Raw genomic sequence first — 19905 nt, forward strand, 5'->3', positions numbered from 1 at the left:
ATAAAATATTATTTATATGAGTATATATACTACATCTCTTGTACAAGATCTTCTATTAATTATAAATTTGATTCCAATTTTTTGCAATATTAGAAATATATATTGATGATAATCAGGATTCCCCTTCATTTTTCATAAATGATAAATCCTTATCTGAAACATTTATGATTTACACAAAATGTATGCAACATCCACATCATGTTTTATGTATATTTTGTTCTTATATATTCTAGATGATAAGTCCCAGATTACTCAAAGTCGAAAAATGGTTCGGTACAAAGAAAGAATTAGCCGCTGTTCGTACCGTATGTTCTCATATTGAGAACATGCTCAAGGGTGTCACAAAAGGCTACCAATATAAAATGCGAGCTGTGTACGCCCATTTCCCCATCAACTGTGTAACTACAGAGAACAACTCAGTTATAGAAATTCGTAATTTCTTGGGTGAGAAGTACATACGCCGTGTTAAAATGGCACCAGGTGTAACTGTTACAAATTCTGGAAAACAAAAGGACGAGCTGATCATAGAGGGAAATTCGTTAGAAGACGTATCTCGTTCAGGTAAATAACTTCAAATCATTTCTTTAAATAAATAAATGTGTGAAGAAATTAATTCGTGAAATACTTTATGAATATTATATGGTTCTATTTCAGCTGCCCTCATCCAACAGTCAACGACAGTGAAAAATAAAGATATAAGAAAGTTTTTGGATGGTTTATATGTATCGGAAAAAACAACGGTTGTACTAGATGATGAATAAATTCCTCATCTAATTACATCTAAACAATTAATTATGTTAACGCATATTAATCGTTATTGACCTAAAACCATAATAAATGAACAGTTTTCTTTTTTTATTATTTCCATTGACGATAGTCTGATACAACTGTACTCAGCAATAGGAATGGCTCAACACATGAATTTATGCACATATAAGAGCATATATGCTTTTTCTATATGCTTTAACATGCGTTTAAATTCATATGTTAAGGCATTCTTACCCTATGTGTATGTAGAAAAAAAATTACATGCGGTGTACTCAAATTAAGTGCATTGTATGCAGTATTATTAATCGAAGAAAAAAAAAATTATATGATATATATTATTATTATTATTATTAGCTTATTAAAATGCGCAGTCAATGTGAAGATTATAAAACTCGCGCGCAATTTATTTTTTATTTATTATTGAACTTTGTCTCTTTGACTTGAACAAAACATTATTATGTAATTTGACGTATTTAAGTGCAAAAGTTAATGATGCACTTTTATTAATTAAAATTTTCATTATTAGATTATAGTAAAAATATCTTCATTATTTATAGCAAAAAGCGCATGGAAGCGTGATTGATATAAATGCGAGATCGGGTTAACGGTCATTGTGAAGTACTTTACTGTGATGATATCACATCGTTTGTAACGAATTGCATTTATTTTAGCGATATCAACGGTATTATTTCATTTTATACGTGAAAACGAAACATTTGCAATGTGAGACAAAGTAATACTGTCTTTTCAGTATACTTTAAGGAAGTTTTATTTTATTTTTGCACTGGTACGTTTTTGGAGATTAATAATCTCTTCAACAACGATTTTTTTATATATTCTGTAAATATAAAATGATGAATATGTTATAAAATTTCAATCACACGTGATAGACATTTGTTTACAAAACTGTAAAACAAGTGCATTTGCTTGCGATTTTTATATAATTGCAAAAATCGGATCGCGAATACAATAATGAAATCTATGTATATGTTACATGATATATATATTATAGACTTTTTTTTTATTCAGTTTTTTTATGCAGAAACAATTCGAGAAAAGGAATAAAAGAGCGACGCTGAAAAATGCATGTTTTTTTTGTTTTTATATATTCAAAAGTAATATAAAAGCTCGAGTTCCTCCCTACGATCTCGCAATATCAATCGAGGCTTTCACTTTTCTATTGGCTACTGATTACACATACAACATAACAATACTTTTGAAAAATCAGTGTGATATAGCGTACGTCAATATATATATATATATATATCTACATATATCACATGGCAAAATAAACCAAGATCAAATGAAAGTAGAAGATAAAGAGACCGGAAAGAGTAAACTAGATTATGCTGTAATATGTAACACAGAAACAATAGTCCGGAAAACATTAAAGTGGAAGGGAAGAGATAATAATAGACTAACTAGAATACATTTGTTTTTACAGGCAAATTGCAAAAATATAATATCTCGTCAAAGTTAAAATAGAAGAAGGTTATTGCGATAAAATAAATGACATATAGAGAACGCATTAAAAAGCTACAATATGACTATAATTCATTAATTTTCGGTTTTATTCTTAATTTGTTTCGGCAAAACATCATAAATTATCTGCATCAGGAATTAAAGAAAAATAATATTTATTATATTTTATTCGAAAAGAAGGACTATGTAAATTAATGTGAAACCAAAGGATGTGATGTGTGCGCTTCTTTTTTTGAAGGTTGAATTTTTCGCTTTCAATCAGCACTGCTCTGAAAGACTATAAAATCGCGGTACCAGAAATTACAGAAAATTCTTTAGCCAATTCGATTATCGCGATACGAATAATATGTCTCTATATATGCATCTGAGAATAACAATTCTTCGAATACCAGAACGCATTGCGTAAGTGGTCAACGTTACCGCTTATTGTACATTCGATTTGTACCTTTGGACTATTATATATATATATATATATATATATATATATGTTTATAAGATTATACCTTTGGTCCGTAGTATATCTCGGTTTCGATCTTACATTGTCCCTCTTTTTATATTATACTAAACTTTGTGTTCTCCATACAATACAAGTGTTACACGTACTTTTAATAGCAATTATATAGACGTATAAAAAATTATCGGACTGTGATAACCGACAGGTGCAGGCGACTTCCGAGCTCGAAACGTTTTAATCAACTTCAGTAATATTCTAACGTGGCAAGAAGAGCTTGGAAAATAATGTTAACTAATATATATATATATAATGGTGGGTGTATGTGTGTGTGTGTGTGTGTATGTGAGTATAAAGAGAGAGGAAGGGAGATTTGGAAAATCGTGTCATCGAAAATTTGAAGATGCGTTTTTTTATATGATTTAATTGATATATTTTAATCAGACTTTTCAAATTCTCACATTATCAGATTAAATAGAATGATCATTTTAATCATAATAAGTAGACTAGCAACATATGTGAATATTTCTATTTATTTCTATAAATTATTTATTAAATAACGAGCCAAATAATTATAAATTAATCCAACGATTACGATTATCACATATAGATAAGATTTATTATCATATCAAAATTTGATTTGTTATTCAAGTGTTTCGATACGTGCTTGAATATGAAAGCAAGCTGAAAGAAGTCTTCAACAATTCGTTTTGTCAGCACATACTATGTTACTTATTATTAACAGAACTCTTATATCTTTCAGTAGAGTAAAATTTCTCTAAAATTCATTAGCTTTCTTTGTCGATAATATATATTTTTTTTAAGACGAAATAAAAAATTGAAAGTACTTTTTAGCCTACAGCTCAAATATTTTAATAAATTAAAAATTAGTCCTTTTTTTAATAAATTGAAAATTAGCATCCTTTTCACCGAAAATATTATTATATATTATTTTTTTAAGAGAAAATAAAAAATTAAAAGTATCTTACGGCTCAAATTGCAAATATTTCAATTACGTTTCGGAACATTAGCTATCGCAGGAGAGGAGAAAGATTGATGTAACATATTCGCCGGAGTGGGGGATTCGAGTGAGATAGAGATAGGAAGAAAAGCGGGAACCGTTGTCTTGGAGTCGGTACTCTACCCTCGGTCGTCGACAGTCCGCGTCCTGGTGTCTGCGCCTTATTGTTAGAGAGGGAATTCCGAAGAGTGTAGTGTACGGTCCGTATATGTACCGTAAGTATATCATTACTTTTAACGAGCGCACTTCACAGTTTCACTTTGCAATCGCGTACGCAACATTATTGCTCTTATATAAAATTTACACACGATATATATCCGAAAATTTTATATAGAAGCAATAACATTTATATGTATTTATATATATATATATATATATATATATGTGTGTGTGTGTGTGTGTGTGTGTGTTTTTTCACATTCCTCTCTTTTTTCTAATACGATTTTAAGTTTCCTGCATATTCGATGCGTCAAGCATATCGCATAATGATTCTTCAGCATTATTTATGGCTAGAAGCTGGAAGTATGATTACCAAATGTCAAAAGTTACAAGTCAAGTTGTCTTATCACACTTCCGATGAACACGTGTGTGTGTGTGTATTTTCACATTCCGTTCACTTTTCTAATACGATTTTAAGTTTCCTGCATATTCGATGCGTCAAGCATATCGCATAATGATTCTTCAGCATTATTTATGGCTAGAAGCTGGAAGTATGATTACCAAATGTCAAAAGTTACAAGTCAAGTTGTCTTATCACACTTCCGATGAACACGTGTGTAATTTTGTTTTTCCTTGGATTCAAGATATATGAAATGCGCGGAAAAATTGTGAAAATGGCACATGTATCCACTTTATCTTCAGCCTTTTAAATTGATTCGGATATTTCGCTGAAAAATTAGATTTTATCTCTCTTCGTCACTCACGTGACACAAAAAGTTCAATTTTTTTAGGAAAGTTGCGCGAAAGGATTAATAACGAATTGATTGATTAACGCATGTGTCCTCCTCAAAATTGTACTATAATCTACATTTTACAAGCGCGCAAAAATACGTAAAATATTTAAAAATTGCAACACTTTTATCAAGATTGCAAAAAAGAAAAAAAAAACAATTAATTATTTGTCGAGACATTCGAAGATATCACATTCTGTCTATCAAATCTATCAAGTATTATATCTCAAAGGTCGCGAAAAGCGATGAAGATTAATATTGGCATCTCTATCAATATCCCCTACATTTGGCAAATTCGTCGAAAGTGCGTCTGTTGATATAAAAATTTAATTTTTTCGCTATTTCCAAGTGATAATTCTCTTCTACTCACGTTTATTCAACAGCCTTCTATCTGTGGCTTGTGTCACGTCAAATAATTTCACAGTCAACCAGACAGACATTTTATTGTTTGCGTTTGGTGTTAATGCAAGGAATTTATCTCTCATTTATTATAACTCGATTTATCGCAATCGTGGCTAATGAAAGGTCGTTGTCCCTTTGGTGGGGTTTTCACTCACGAGAGGAATTAACTGGCTTTCGATCGTTTGATAGAAATTCTATTTTTTTATAAAAAGACAAGCCGCTAAAAATATATCAAAGAACGCGCATGCTTTCGAACAGAATAATTATCTGAGTGAACGATCTAGAGCGAATATTTTTTACATACATATTCCCTTTCTTTTATATATAAGAGATTATATATTTTATTATAATATATACAAATATATCATGATTATATATATTTTTAACGGAACAAATGATCAAAATTTGCCATTAGTTAGGCTTAAAGCGGACGTCTTATCTCTTCATTGATTTTCATACGAGCTCTTTCATAGTAGCATCGCTTAAAGTTTCTGCATGTTTTTATAACGTTATATTAATAAAAGTACATACATGTAAAATGTGCTGTTATGTTAATTATAATTTTTAATTGCATGGAGACTGATTAAGAAAAATTCTAAATGTTCTAATATTAAAATGTCACGATAGAGTTTGAAAGAAAAAAGTTATAGGCAATTAAAATTAATCGCGTCCGAATAATCGCATCGCGTGTGAAAGAGAAATGACAAGTAAATTCAATGTTTGATTTTACATGTCTTTTCAAAGGACAGAAAATCTTCAGTTCACGTAACTCGTGTGCATAAGGTGTCGTTATAATGTACACGGAACTTTGATCGATTAATATTTTATCGGTTTGTGTAATATCCGTTATCAATAGGTGTCAATTTTTTTTCGAAATTTGTGAGAAACAATACGATTATCATTTTAAATTTTATATTTTTTCGGAGACTGTTTTAAAACAAATCTTATTATTTTCTTCTACGTGTTTAAAAGAAATTATAAATATATGTATAAGTTGTTGCAAGTATACATATATGAGTTTCGGCGAAAATTGATAATTTTTAATTTTAACATCCGTTATATCAATTCCATTTTTTTTTTTTTTTTTAATTTGTTCATTTTAATGTCAGACTCGTATCCAGCGATTTAAAAAAAAAAACTAATTTGAATAAACATAAAAATTACTTGATAAATCCTTGATATAATTCGTCACTTTCAGACTTCATATTTAATAAATATCTTATTAACATTTTATTATCATATTCTATAACTAATATTATACAATCAATTTCTTTTTTAAAAACTGAAAATTCCAACAATATATTATATATTTAACTTTGACTGCAACAAAACTTCTCTAATACGTTACATACTCTGATTATACGATAATATTATATTAATCTTATATTAATTATATTGAATTAGTTCATTTTTGGAACTTTAACTGCAAATTTCTCAAGATTGTGACGTACTAAAGCAATTTGAGAACTCGTATTCAGCATAAAAAACCCACAAATGGGGAAATGTCATTCTTTCTCGTGTGTTTTTTTTTTTGTTGAACTGTGTTATCAATAAATGTAACTGTGTTATCAATAAGTGCATCTGTGTTATCATAAATGCAATTATGTATATTCATAGCTAAAATTACATACAGTTTAAAATTCTTAACGTTATTAAAAATTAAATATAATCCCATTATTTTATAAGAAATATTGTATTTTACTGTTGTGTGTGTATGAAGGAATATTTTTTTATTAGAATAATTCTAATTTGAATAAACATAAAAATTACTTGATAAATCCTTGATATAATTCGTCACTTTCAGACTTCATATTTAATAAATATCTTATTAACATTTTATTATCATATTCTATAACTAATATTATACAATTAATTTCTTTTTTTAAAACTGAAAATTCCAACAATATATTATATATTTAATTTTGACTGCAACAAAACTTCTCTAATACGTTACATACTCTGATTATACGATAATATTATATTAATCTTATATTAATTATATTGAATTAGTTCATTTTTGGAACTTTAACTGCAAATTTCTCAAGATTGTGACGTACTAAAGCAATTTGAGAACTCGTATTCAGCATAAAAAACCCACAAATGGGGAAATGTCATTCTTTCTCGTGTGTTTTTTTTTTTGTTGAACTGTGTTATCAATAAATGTAACTGTGTTATCAATAAGTGCATCTGTGTTATCATAAATGCAATTATGTATATTCATAGCTAAAATTACATACAGTTTAAAATTCTTAACGTTATTAAAAATTAAATATAATCTTAACGTTATATTAATCTTAACGTTATTAAAAATTAAATATAATCCCATTATTTTATAAGAAATATTGTATTTTACTGTTGTGTGTGTATGAAGGAATATTTTTTTATTAGAATAATTAATGCATAACACTGCATTGTCATAGAAAAAACTGCTGAACAAAGATTGCCTTATGAATGCGTCAGAGTCAAAGTCTACATTTTTTTTTTTCTACAATGTACTTGCGTCTCGAAATCTCATCAGATTGTTCAATAAACTTTTTATTAATCGCTTTTTTGCTGAGATTGCAGAAAACAGATTTTATAAATATTATTAACGCATGCAATATGTAAATTAATCAGGGGGAAAAAAATTGTATTATCAATAAATTAACACAAGTCACTCAACTCATCTAAAGCGAATGCATCGTGCGTGGAGAGGAAATGTGAAGCGTGATTTTCCCGAGAGATGTAAACGTCCAGCCTCGCGCGGTTTGGATCTCTCCCCCCCCCCCCCCCCCCCCCCCCCCCCTCTCTCTCTCTCTCTCTCATGAACTTTGTACGCAACCATTCACTTTGTGTATACTATTAATCATCCGCTTATCTATCAATATGACACTTAAAGAGGACGCGGGAGTCATCCAATGAAGAATATATCAATCGAAAAAAACGTTTATTAGATGTCTATTAAAGACGTCTAAACTAATAAATCTCTCATAGACGTTTTTTTTGATCTATATTTCTCTCGGAGCAGTTTTTGAACAGAAGCTTTCTCGAGAAAATTTCTCCGATGCTCCGATAACGACGCGTGTGGACATCTATCCTTTATCAAGGGGCGCAAAGCACGCGCGTCAATGATAACGAGCGATGTTTTCTACTCGATCAGCGTGCCGTTGATTTGTACCAGGCGTATCTTTCTTTGTTCCGTGACTGTGATGACAAACGCGTCCGACTAAGCATATTATATCGACTATTCCTTACATCGAACAGTTTCGTTCTCTCCTTGACACAAAGTGTAAGGTCCGCCTTCTCGGATATTGCGTTCATCGCGCAGAGAATTTACGTGCCAAGGTAGCAGAGAACAAGATTTATAAAAGTGCGCAATCAAAAACATTCACTTTGGCTTGGTCCTTGCTTAATGTTTCCTAATTCTATGTAAATCTATGTAAGTTTGTTTATACCTTATATATATCTTTCTTTCTAAAACTCTGATGCAACTACAAGATCATTTTTAATCTGAACAATATACGTTAGAATGTTTGAATCCTTACGAAATGTAGCGCCGCGAATCCTTGCGTTTTTGTAAACATAATAAATTAGGATGCATATTAATCGAAAGAAGAATTGCTTTTTGTGAGTTGCAAAATCTCTGAGAACGAAATGTCTGAAGAAAAAAGAATAACTTGTATGGCATTGTGCATTAAGATTAACTATTCATGAAAGAATTTCATACATTAGAACTTTCTCTCTCTCTCTCTCTCTCTCTCTCTCTCTCTCTCTCTCATTGTACACATATGTGTAGATATCCTGAAAAATATTGAAGAGTCAGTTCAAAGAATGTATACAATGTGTGAAAAACGCTGGGAAATTTTTATTGATATTTATAACTATTTGCATTCAGCTATATAATCACTAATCGATATATCACACAACATTAAGTGGAAACCTGTACTAGATCATATTAGATTATTAGAAGAACCCGAAAAAATTTGCTAATTATTTAATAACCGTGAAATACAATAATTATTACAATCTTGTGGAAACATGTATCGGACGTAACAATAGTATAATATATAAAACCGTTTAGAGAACTAATCATGATGAGATTGTGAAAATAATAATAGACGTCAAATGATAAAATTAACTTGTGCGAGAAATATATCGCCTGCATAGTTATGTAATATAATAGCGTAGTAATTTTTACACGTGTGGTGTGAGTGTGTTTTTTTTTTATTTTTTAAATTTAAATTAACGAAAAAAAGAAGAGTAGTATATATACATTGCCTCGATAGAATTATTGTTATCATTGCCGACACGATCTACGTCGCGAACGTGTATGTCTTTAAAGATTTGTATCGAATTTGGAAACGTTCAGTGAGGCAATCGTATCCTACGGCGTTTCAAATGTGATGAAACAAAAAATTCAAATATAGAAAGCTACTTCTCCTCTCGGACACTTTACTTCGGCTGCAACGATATGACTTGGGAAAAGTTCTCGAGACCGTCGTACGTCGCCGTACATCTACTTCATCGTTTTCCGTCTGATAGATGATGTGGCACAACGCGAATAAACATGCACGTAGACTTCCTCAGTCGTTGTAAAAGTTGACGGACAAGTACACGCTTACGTCAGCCAATGTACACTCCATCCATACCAGTTCTCTTTAAGTATCCTACCTTGCTTTCACCTCGCCTGCAATAGGATTATTGTTGGAATGAATTCTAAAAGATGCATTCTGGTGCGATAACTTATCTCAGGAGACTCCCAATTATCTTTGACGCAAACTAATGGCATTGTTTTTTTAGTTTTTTGTTAGAAAATAATTGCTCGCGATGATATATGATGAATTTTTTACAAAAAACTGTAATTGATAAAAATTATAGCTTTATTCAACGACTAATTTAACGTTGAAATTATGTTAAAATGATAGTCGAAGATTTGTCAACAATTTATATCATGTTCCATATCAATTCGATCAGAATATCAACTTTATTTCAACATTTAGTTTTCGACATAATTGAATCATATCAAATATATTTCTGATTGGGTAAGAATCACGCCGCGGTCGACCGGTTAGGCATAACTGATATAACGCAATAATTTTTTGATATCTTAATTACTCTGACATATTATTATTATATTCGAAAGATTCGAGAGAATTAAAAGACATCTGTAAAAATTAAAGTATGGAGAAAACAAGAGTGATTGAAAGAGTATTTTTATTGAACGGATATTTTCAAATCTTTGATCGAGACACTGATAAAGAACGTGTGCTATAAAAAGTATAATAAATGATCATGATTTTTTACGATTAATCGCAAATAACATGAAGAATGATATACTAATAATATAATCGAACAGCGATCCGTACGTTTCTTTTATCCGCATGACGTCAAAGTCTACGAAATAGCCTTGTATAGCACGCTAAATATTATGCTTCGTATTTAGCTTATCATCATTTGCGTTCGAATAAGATAGAGGATTATTGTATAATAAAAATTAATTCTTCGTGTTGTGGACAGTTTTCTTTCGGTTCATACGCATTTACGATAATATATCTTGGTTCTAAAACTCAAACCACGTACTCATTGATTATGGATATCGCGGACTACTTGTTGAATTAATAATCACTTTGTTGATTTTATTCGAAATAATAGAGGCTTGTCCGCGGAAATTGAATAAAAATGATTGTATAAAAGTCGACAATATTAGCTCGGTATGTTATATATCCGTTTACGATTAGATAAAATTGACGTTCCTTTTATCGATGAAATCATCAAAGGTTACTGGACTTAGTACTCTTCGAGTGTAGCTAAAATAATACAATCTTGTTGACGCAAAGTGGATTATTTTTCTTAAAAACCTACGCTTCGCATAATAATAGGATACTACTGCGTTTGAGCATTTTCTTAGTTTTTTTAGTATATCTTTCTTTTATAAATTAAGTATTTGTACTTCTTTCGCTGATTTGATTGTGTTATTTGAAATGAAATATTAAATGTTATTATATTGTTAATATATTGTTAATATATTATGACTAACTTGTTGTATATATAAATTTAAATAATTATGGAAGAAATTTACATACATATATTTTTGTGTGATTTAAATTTAATTAGGCTGCCATGTTTTTCTTAAGTGTATGATAAAATTTTATATTATACAGCATGATAGTGCACGATGAATGATAAACTATATCTATACACACACATGTAAAAATTTTAAAAAATTCTCTCTTAGTCTTTTATATATACAAAACACTTTTAAATATCATTTTAGAATCTATTACAAAATAAATTCTATGTTACGGACGACTGACACATGGACGACATTTTGCGTATGTATTTAATGTCAATATCGTGCATCAGAATGAAACTCGCATTCCAGCGTTAATGAATAATCGTGAAACATTCGAACAAAGATTTGTCTGATAAATATAAAATTACCTTTGCTCGCGCGCATAAAATGATGTGCATTGATAAACAAGAGACGCATATATCATATATGTAAATTACGTAGCAAATTAATGTCTTGATTCTGACAAACACTTGCGCGTCACATTTATCTGCACAATGTTATCTGCACGAATAATATACATATAAATAAAAAGTAATCGATCATATTCTATAGTAAAACTATCAATATCATTACGTAAAGTGAAAAAAGAAAAAGTGGGACACTTGTAGGCAATTAATAAATTTTTATTTAATATTATATACTCGAATACACATTCTCTCTCTCTCTCTCTCTCTCTCTCTCTCTCCTCCCCCCCCCCCTCTCTCTCATACATGTCTGTTGTTGATGTCAAGGTTCATAATGCGACTTTGTCGCCTAAATAACTCGTAAATAACAATTTTTATCTAATAATTAATAATTGTGTTATTATCGACTGTTATTGCAATAAGTATCGATTCTCTAGATCGTGTTAATTTAATTAATAAAAACTAGTTTTGTACTTTTAATCTTAAGAGAGAAAAAAGCTGATTATTAGCAAAAATTTATAAACTAATGCTATATGAAGGAAAATATTAATTTTATAGTATCAATAAAATATTCCATTTCGTCTTCAAATCGTAGAATAACATTTTGTGATATACGAGTTTGTAATTCTAAGAAAAAATGAGAAAAACGTGACACATGCAGTAATATAATTATATATATGGTAAATCGCATAAAAAACCAGCTTGTTAGCTCAACGTCTCCTGGTTAGAGCGAAATCATAAAATCGCGACCACATTTACCACGATTTTTAATTGACTATTACCTTTTAGAATCAAGATAATATATGCAAATCTTATAAATATGCTGTAAAACAGGGATTATTATTATTCTTGATTATCTGTTATTGCAAATTTCCGCTGGTCTCTAACACTTCACTGGTTCTTCTTTGTTCCAGCAGGTTGTCCGCATCCGTTGAAACGATAGATGATCGTTCGAGCATAATCGCCCCTGTCACTCAACGGGTACGCATATACAGCACACACAACGATGGAGGTATTGATACACGAAGCGAGCAACCGGCAGGAAATCAGGGCGAGCGAGCCGACTTGCACGATTGATCTTAAATCCGCGTCCAAAGCAAAACGAGAGGATATCGATACGCCTCAGATTAAGCATAAAGATAACAAAGAACCAGTCGACATCATCTTCGAGAACATCACTTATACCGTGAACCTCGGCTTTAGGAAAGGTACTTATTCTCTTATCTCTTCAAATAAAGATACCTCTTTTGCGCCAAATTTTAATGCGTATTTTATAAAAGAATTATTAAAAAATATTTTACAAATGTGGTAATATATAATTCAGTCGATTGTAATCAATTATAATAATCGAGTAAAGATAAATGTTAAATGAGGAATTATGAAGTTATACGAATTGTATTTTTAGATATCACCACGAGTGATTTTAAATTCTTAATATTTTAGGCAACAAAGAGATTTTACACGGGATTAATGGAAGACTTCCCAGCAAACAGTTGATCGCTCTGATGGGACCATCTGGTGCCGGGAAATCCACGTTACTCGACATCTTGTCCGGATTTCGCATAACCGGCGTCCAGGGTGTTGTACTAATTAACGGTCGCGTCCGGAATCTCAATTCCTTCCGAAAGTAAGCGGATAGCAAGTTGCAATATATATTGATTTTATTATTTAATTCAAATCCAATATTTTTAATTATAGATATAAGTAATTAACCAGTAATATCTGTTAACAAAATATTATTTTTAATTAATACTGATTCCTGTACGTCTTGCAATCGCTTCGTGCCCTTTTCCCTTTTTAACGCTTCTGTCGCATCCTCAGGTGTAGTGCGTACATTACGCAAGACGATCGATTGGAACCGTTGCTCACCGTCATTGAAAACATGAGAGTCGCCGCCGATTTAAAGCTTCCGTCAAGCACGTCGCGATACGAGAAAGAAATTATTGTAAGTAAAAATTTGTCAATCATCGCACAGAATCATCGAGATGCTTTATTTCAAATCAATATTGATTTAATTTACCATGTTATGAAAAATCCGCTATGATCAAAAATAAAGAAATCATCTAGACTAGTATTATATAGATAATTCAGATTTAAAATGTACAAGTACTTTGTATAATTATTTAATTATTATTTAGAAAATAGCATGGGAATATGAATATTATACTTGTTTGTCTTCATCTGTTGAGTAACTTATATAATAAAAAAGAGATTTAAATTAAATTAAAGTGCATTTTGCAATATTTTTAATATAACTAGTAAAAACCCCATCTTCACACAAGGATAGGCAAAGGATGATTATTTCTCTCTCTATCTTTTTCTTTCTTTTCTTTCCTCCCGCTCCCTCTCTCTATCTCTATCGAGGTGAGAGCAGTGCTTACGCTTTATTATATAAATTAATCAATTATATACGCATGTTTCAGATCGAAGAAATTCTCACGACACTTGGCTTATATGAACACATGTATACGAGGTCCGGTAGATTAAGTGGCGGACAAAAAAAACGGCTATCTATTGCATTGGAGTTGGTCAACAATCCCACGGTCATGTTCCTTGACGAGCCGACAACGTAAGTGCGACATTTAGTATTGGTCTTTTCACTTTATGTCTGACTTTTTTTATTCATTGTGTGTGTACTCTGTTCAAAAATATTAAATAATCGTCTTTTCAAATGCCAACATCATGTATAACGAATATCTAATCTAACATTTTAATAATATCGATAATATGTTATTATCAACAATATTTTAATAATTGCACATTTCTGTGTATTCGCTAATTTTATTTCCAAGCGTGTTTACGTAATCTTTTTTTATCTCTTTTAATCTTTAGTTCATATATTCTGCAAAATATATGAATCGAATGATATTATCTCATCGCTTCGAGCAAAATGTTAACAATTTATTATCGCGCATTTTTAATTTGCCATTTTCCATTGCCATTACTAAGCAGCGCCTTTAATTATTCATTATTTTATCTCGCAATCTTTCTTACTTAATTAAGTAAATTCTAATTTTCAATTAGATACATAATAAAAATGTTTGTTACGCATCTAATTGAAAATCCGAATCATGTCGTGTTTAATGCAATTTGCTACAAAAGTTTCATTAATTCGTTGAAATTATTTTTGAAAAAAGATAAATTAAAAATATAAGAATTTTAGTTTTATTATATTAATAAAAAATATGAAGAAAAATAATACTATATTAAAAATATAATGAGAAAACCGATTTGTTTTACATATCGCAAGTTGTGTGAAAATTGGATTTTATTTCAGATGGTTCTTTTCTTTCTCTCTTTCTCTCTCTTATCTCGTGATAATGTATATAAACATATAAACTCAATTAAAAAACACATTTAATCAAGAAATGTGAGAAATATCAGACCATAAATGTTATCTTTCTCGTTAATTTTATAATAGCTTCCCGTGAGGTCACGTTTGCGATGTGGCATCAATTCGACACACTTTATTTACAACTTACTATAAATATTTTTTTTATATTTGTCATTGTTTTTATTCATTTCAGAGGTCTAGACAGTTCATCTTGCACGCAAGTCGTAAACTTACTGAAAGTACTGGCGCGACAAGGGAGGACAATAATCTGCACTATCCACCAGCCTAGTGCGTCCATATTTCAACTCTTCGATCAAGTGAGTATCACATAAAATATATTGCAAAATTTAATATTACAAGGAGACACACAAGATATATAATTAATAATATAATGTTATATTTTTTAATAAATATCGCGTATCGTGCAATTTTCAATTTTTAGAGAATCATGTATTTATAATCATTAAAAAAAAATAATCCAAATCTCTGCAGGTGTATGTCATAGCAAAGGGGGAATGTCTGTACCAAGGAACAACGAACAAATTGCTGCCTTATTTAGAAAGCATAAAATTAACATGCCCTATGTATCACAATCCCGCCGATTACGGTACGTATAATAATTTAGCGTGCAATTCTCTAAAAAAAATTATTTAAAATATATACGACTCATATCTAGAGTAATCTAGAGTAATATTTAGAATAATATTGCGAAATATGTGCTTGTGCAGTAATTGAACTCGCTTGCGGAGAGTACGGCGAAGATAAAATTGACACGTTGAGAAACGGATCGCAAAATGGAAGCAATTTGCAGTGGTTTGAAAATTCGGCAGATCTGATGGATGCGAAAAGTTTGAGAGGTAGATGGATTGAAAAATAAATTAACGATTACCCACGCAATGAATCGTAATAAAATTTTTGTATTAATTAATATAGATCAGCTTTATTAATTTAATTTATTTCTAGAGCATTCATGTATATAATATATGATCGCTCTTTCAGCGGCGCGTCCTTTGACAAATAAATTCCAAGATAACAGCGGCCTGCACGCGACTAGTCTCGCTCATCAAATCAAAATCTTGCTAAGAAGAGGGTACATCACGTGTAAACGAGATACGGTACGGACGTTGCATATTAATAGGGATTTAATTAGTGACTTAATTAGTGACATAATTTTAATATTATTATTAAATAATATTTTTAAATAATATTAAAATTAGTGACTTAATTTTAATATTGTTATAATATTTCTGTGATCTTTGTCGCTTAAAATGACGGACGCAGAAGATATCCTTTCGAGAATGCAAGAATACATTTGTATATATTTGTTTGCAGACACTGACATATTTACGCATTGCCGTCAACATACTCGTCGGTATAATGCTGGGCTCTGTCTTCCTGCGATCCGGCGCCGATGGTTCGCGCGTTTGGGACAATTACAATCTTCTTTTCTCAATTCTGGTCCATCACATGATGACGACGATGATGCTCACTGTAGTGACGTGTAAGTATTTGTATGAATCATAAAAATATGAAGGTAAATGTGCACTTGAATGAGTAATCCTTCCCGCGCAAGAAATTTTTGCGCAAACGCATGACATAAAAAAAATGTTGTTCTGATGAAATGTTGTTCTTGACTTGTTGTTCTGATGAAATGTTGTTCTTGACTTGTTGTTCTGATGAAATGTTGTTCTTGACTTGTTGTTCTGATGAAATGTTGTTCTTGACTTGTTGTTCTGATGAAATGTTGTTCTTGACTTGTTGTTCTGATGAAATGTTGTTCTTGACTTGTTGTTCTGATGAAATGTTGTTCTTGACTTGTTGTTCTGATGAAATGTTGTTCTTGACTTGTTGTTCTGATGAAATGTTGTTCTTGACTTGTTGTTCTGATGAAATGTTGTTCTTGACTTGTTGTTCTGATGAAATGTTGTTCTTGACTTGTTGTTCTGATGAAATGTTGTTCTTGACTTGTTGTTCTGATGAAATGTTGTTCTTGACTTGTTGTTCTGATGAAATGTTGTTCTTGACTTGTTGTTCTGATGAAATGTTGTTCTTGACTTGTTGTTCTGATGAAATGTTGTTCTTGACTTGTTGTTCTGATGAAATGTTGTTCTTGACTTGTTGTTCTGATGAAATGTTGTTCTTGACTTGTTGTTCTGATGAAATGTTGTTCTTGACTTGCAGTTCCGATGCAGATGTCTATCTTACTAAAAGAAAATTTTAACAGGTAAATATACATAATACAATAGATCTCATCAATTTCATTGCCCACACATAACAGTCGTAAACAAACAGAGGTATGACCTATTATGCATATTTATCATTTTCGTACAGATGGTACAGCTTGAAGGCGTTCTATACCGCTATAACATTGATCGACGTGCCAATTTCGATAATATGCTGCATCGTTTAAAATTAGTGACTTAATTTTAATATTGTTATAATATTTCTGTGATCTTTGTCGCTTAAAATGACGGACGCAGAAGATATCCTTTCGAGAATGCAAGAATACATTTGTATATATTTGTTTGCAGACACTGACATATTTACGCATTGCCGTCAACATACTCGTCGGTATAATGCTGGGCTCTGTCTTCCTGCGATCCGGCGCCGATGGTTCGCGCGTTTGGGACAATTACAATCTTCTTTTCTCAATTCTGGTCCATCACATGATGACGACGATGATGCTCACTGTAGTGACGTGTAAGTATTTGTATGAATCATAAAAATATGAAGGTAAATGTGCACTTGAATGAGTAATCCTTCCCGCGCAAGAAATTTTTGCGCAAACGCATGACATAAAAAAAATGTTGTTCTGATGAAATGTTGTTCTTGACTTGTTGTTCTGATGAAATGTTGTTCTTGACTTGCAGTTCCGATGCAGATGTCTATCTTACTAAAAGAAAATTTTAACAGGTAAATATACATAATACAATAGATCTCATCAATTTCATTGCCCACACATAACAGTCGTAAACAAACAGAGGTATGACCTATTATGCATATTTATCATTTTCGTACAGATGGTACAGCTTGAAGGCGTTCTATACCGCTATAACATTGATCGACGTGCCAATTTCGATAATATGCTGCATCGTTTTCTCAATAATTGTGTATCTCATGTCAGCGCAGCCGTTGGAGTTTATTCGATTCTTCATGTTCCTGGCTATTAGCATGCTGGTTGCATTTATAGGTCAAGGTACCGGTCTCATGATAGGCTCTGCATTTAACGTAGTGGTGAGTGAATAATTAATTAGAATTGTTATTGTGACAATTTATAATAATATGCTATCGTAAATTATTATAACTACATGTAAAGCCATTATCTCTCTAATCTACATGCCTAATTTAAAGGTGTTAATTTTAGAGCTATTCCTTCAAATGTCATCCGCTCTATGACGTCATTTTTCTTTATTATTTACAATTGTTAGTAATTCATTGAGATGAGACATTTGAGTGATATAAAAATCGCATTTAATTCTTTAAATGGAATTTGATGAAAACATCTTGACTGTTAGAATGGAACATTTATGGGGCCAACATTGGCAGTGCCGTTGATGATGTTCGCCGGATTTGGCGTGACTTTACGCGATCTACCAAACTATCTAAAGTGGGGAAGTTACATCAGTTATTTAAGATATGGTCTAGAAGGGTAAGAATTATTTTCCATGTTTCATAAATTCTTTATTTATTGTTTAATAAACAGCAACTTTATACTTATATACAAAAATCATTTTCATATTCACAAAATATCTCTTATTATTTTTTCTTTCTAATAATTTATTTATAATATTGATAGCACAAGTATTTTTACACACAATTTAATACAATTGTGATGTAAAGAGTTATATAAATTTAAAGTATAACCATTATGCGCTTAACGAAAACAAGAGTTTCCTTTCACAGATTCGTTGGAGCCATTTACGGTCTTGACAGACCGGTTCTAGATTGCAAAGAGAAGGGCGAGCTGTACTGTCACTATAGATATCCCTCCAAATTTCTCTCCGACATCGCTATGAGGGGGGATCAATTCTGGACCGACGTTATCGCGCTGAGCACGATACTAATCATTACTCGGTGCGGCGCGTATCTGCTTCTACGATGGAAGATTGTATCGTATCGATAAAGCCGATGTGCTGCGGATGGATCTTCGCAAGAAAATAAAACTATTTTTTTTTTTTCATTCAGATTACACGTGGTTGCGAGTCGTACGTGTTTAATCTTCGAATTTACATCTGAAATGGAAACCGGAATTGTATTCTCGCCAAACCCAAATATTTTCTTTTTCTTTTTCGTTTGATTGAACAATTGATTAGTCATTCATTTTGTCTCTGTCAGACCGTATATATTTTTATTATTATCGAAACTTATCCCCGAGCTGGTATTTATACAGCGAAGGGAGTGCCATAAACTTTTTAAATACTTGATGGTATATAATCTTTTTATATATACATATACATATCTTTAAAATTCATGAGATTGTAATCTCTTGATAGTCGCGAGTGAATGAAAACGTGAGACTGTGTAGGCTTGTGTATGTACGTATATAAACATATCCGGAAATGCATATCGAGATACCGAAGGGTATTGAGAATAATGATGATATAATATACGTACACATCGATATCATTAGCGAACAGTGCGATGACTGTATTTAATCTTTATGCTCGAATGTGATATTATAGATGCTGCATAAGGAAGTTGTGCGTGGTGATATTAATATGGTAAATTAGTAAGATATATTCTTTTAAACTTGAGTTCAATTGCTTCTATTATAGCCCTGACATCTGATGATTTTAAGTCACCCGAGATTTCGATAAGCGAATACGTCAAATGGAGCTGAATCAGGTTATATTTGATAAAATGCGTTAAAGAATGCGATACGCAAATGAAAACGCACGCACGTTTATTAAGTAATTCATATAATATTATTATAATATTTTTCAAGAATTTTGATAGAACGTTTGTCAAGTACCGTATTATCAAAATGTCATTTTCGAATTATTCCAGACATTTGAAGAAATATATTGAATTAGTAAGATGC

General features: G+C 31.2%; 2 protein-coding genes across 10 annotated transcripts in view; both read left to right on the plus strand.

The window, feature by feature from the left end:
* Window positions 1-792, plus strand: part of LOC115242236 (60S ribosomal protein L9) — a 2669-nt gene extending 1877 nt beyond the window's left edge. Inside the window, exons 3-4 of the mRNA XM_029818373.1 lie at window positions 234-561; window positions 655-792. Of these exons, the coding sequence (XP_029674233.1) occupies window positions 234-561; window positions 655-761 (435 nt within the window). The 3' untranslated portion in view covers window positions 762-792. The remainder of the gene's footprint in view (window positions 1-233; window positions 562-654) is intronic.
* Window positions 793-3793: 3001 nt separating this feature from the next.
* Window positions 3794-19905, plus strand: LOC115242228 (ATP-binding cassette sub-family G member 4). 9 transcript variants are annotated; one of them, XM_029818350.1, is made up of 15 exons: window positions 3794-3937; window positions 12448-12738; window positions 12974-13157; window positions 13352-13475; window positions 13954-14099; window positions 15058-15181; window positions 15357-15471; window positions 15593-15721; window positions 15864-15979; window positions 16197-16365; window positions 17046-17088; window positions 17196-17249; window positions 17939-18098; window positions 18380-18513; window positions 18768-19905. In XM_029818350.1, exons 2-15 carry the CDS (start codon window positions 12537-12539, stop codon window positions 18985-18987), a joined length of 1920 nt encoding a protein of 639 aa, XP_029674210.1. In that variant the 5' UTR covers window positions 3794-3937; window positions 12448-12536; the 3' UTR covers window positions 18988-19905. The 9 variants fall into 9 exon arrangements, with proteins under 9 accessions (XP_029674210.1, XP_029674209.1, XP_029674217.1 ...); XM_029818349.1 differs by lacking the exon at window positions 17196-17249 and having other exon boundaries at window positions 17885-18098; XM_029818352.1 differs by lacking the exon at window positions 17196-17249 and having other exon boundaries at window positions 3805-3922; window positions 17885-18098.

The sequence above is a fragment of the Formica exsecta genome, unplaced genomic scaffold, assembly GCF_003651465.1.
Source record: "Formica exsecta isolate Colony F162 unplaced genomic scaffold, ASM365146v1 scaffold581, whole genome shotgun sequence".
In the NCBI taxonomy this organism is placed as follows: domain Eukaryota; kingdom Metazoa; phylum Arthropoda; class Insecta; order Hymenoptera; family Formicidae; genus Formica; species Formica exsecta.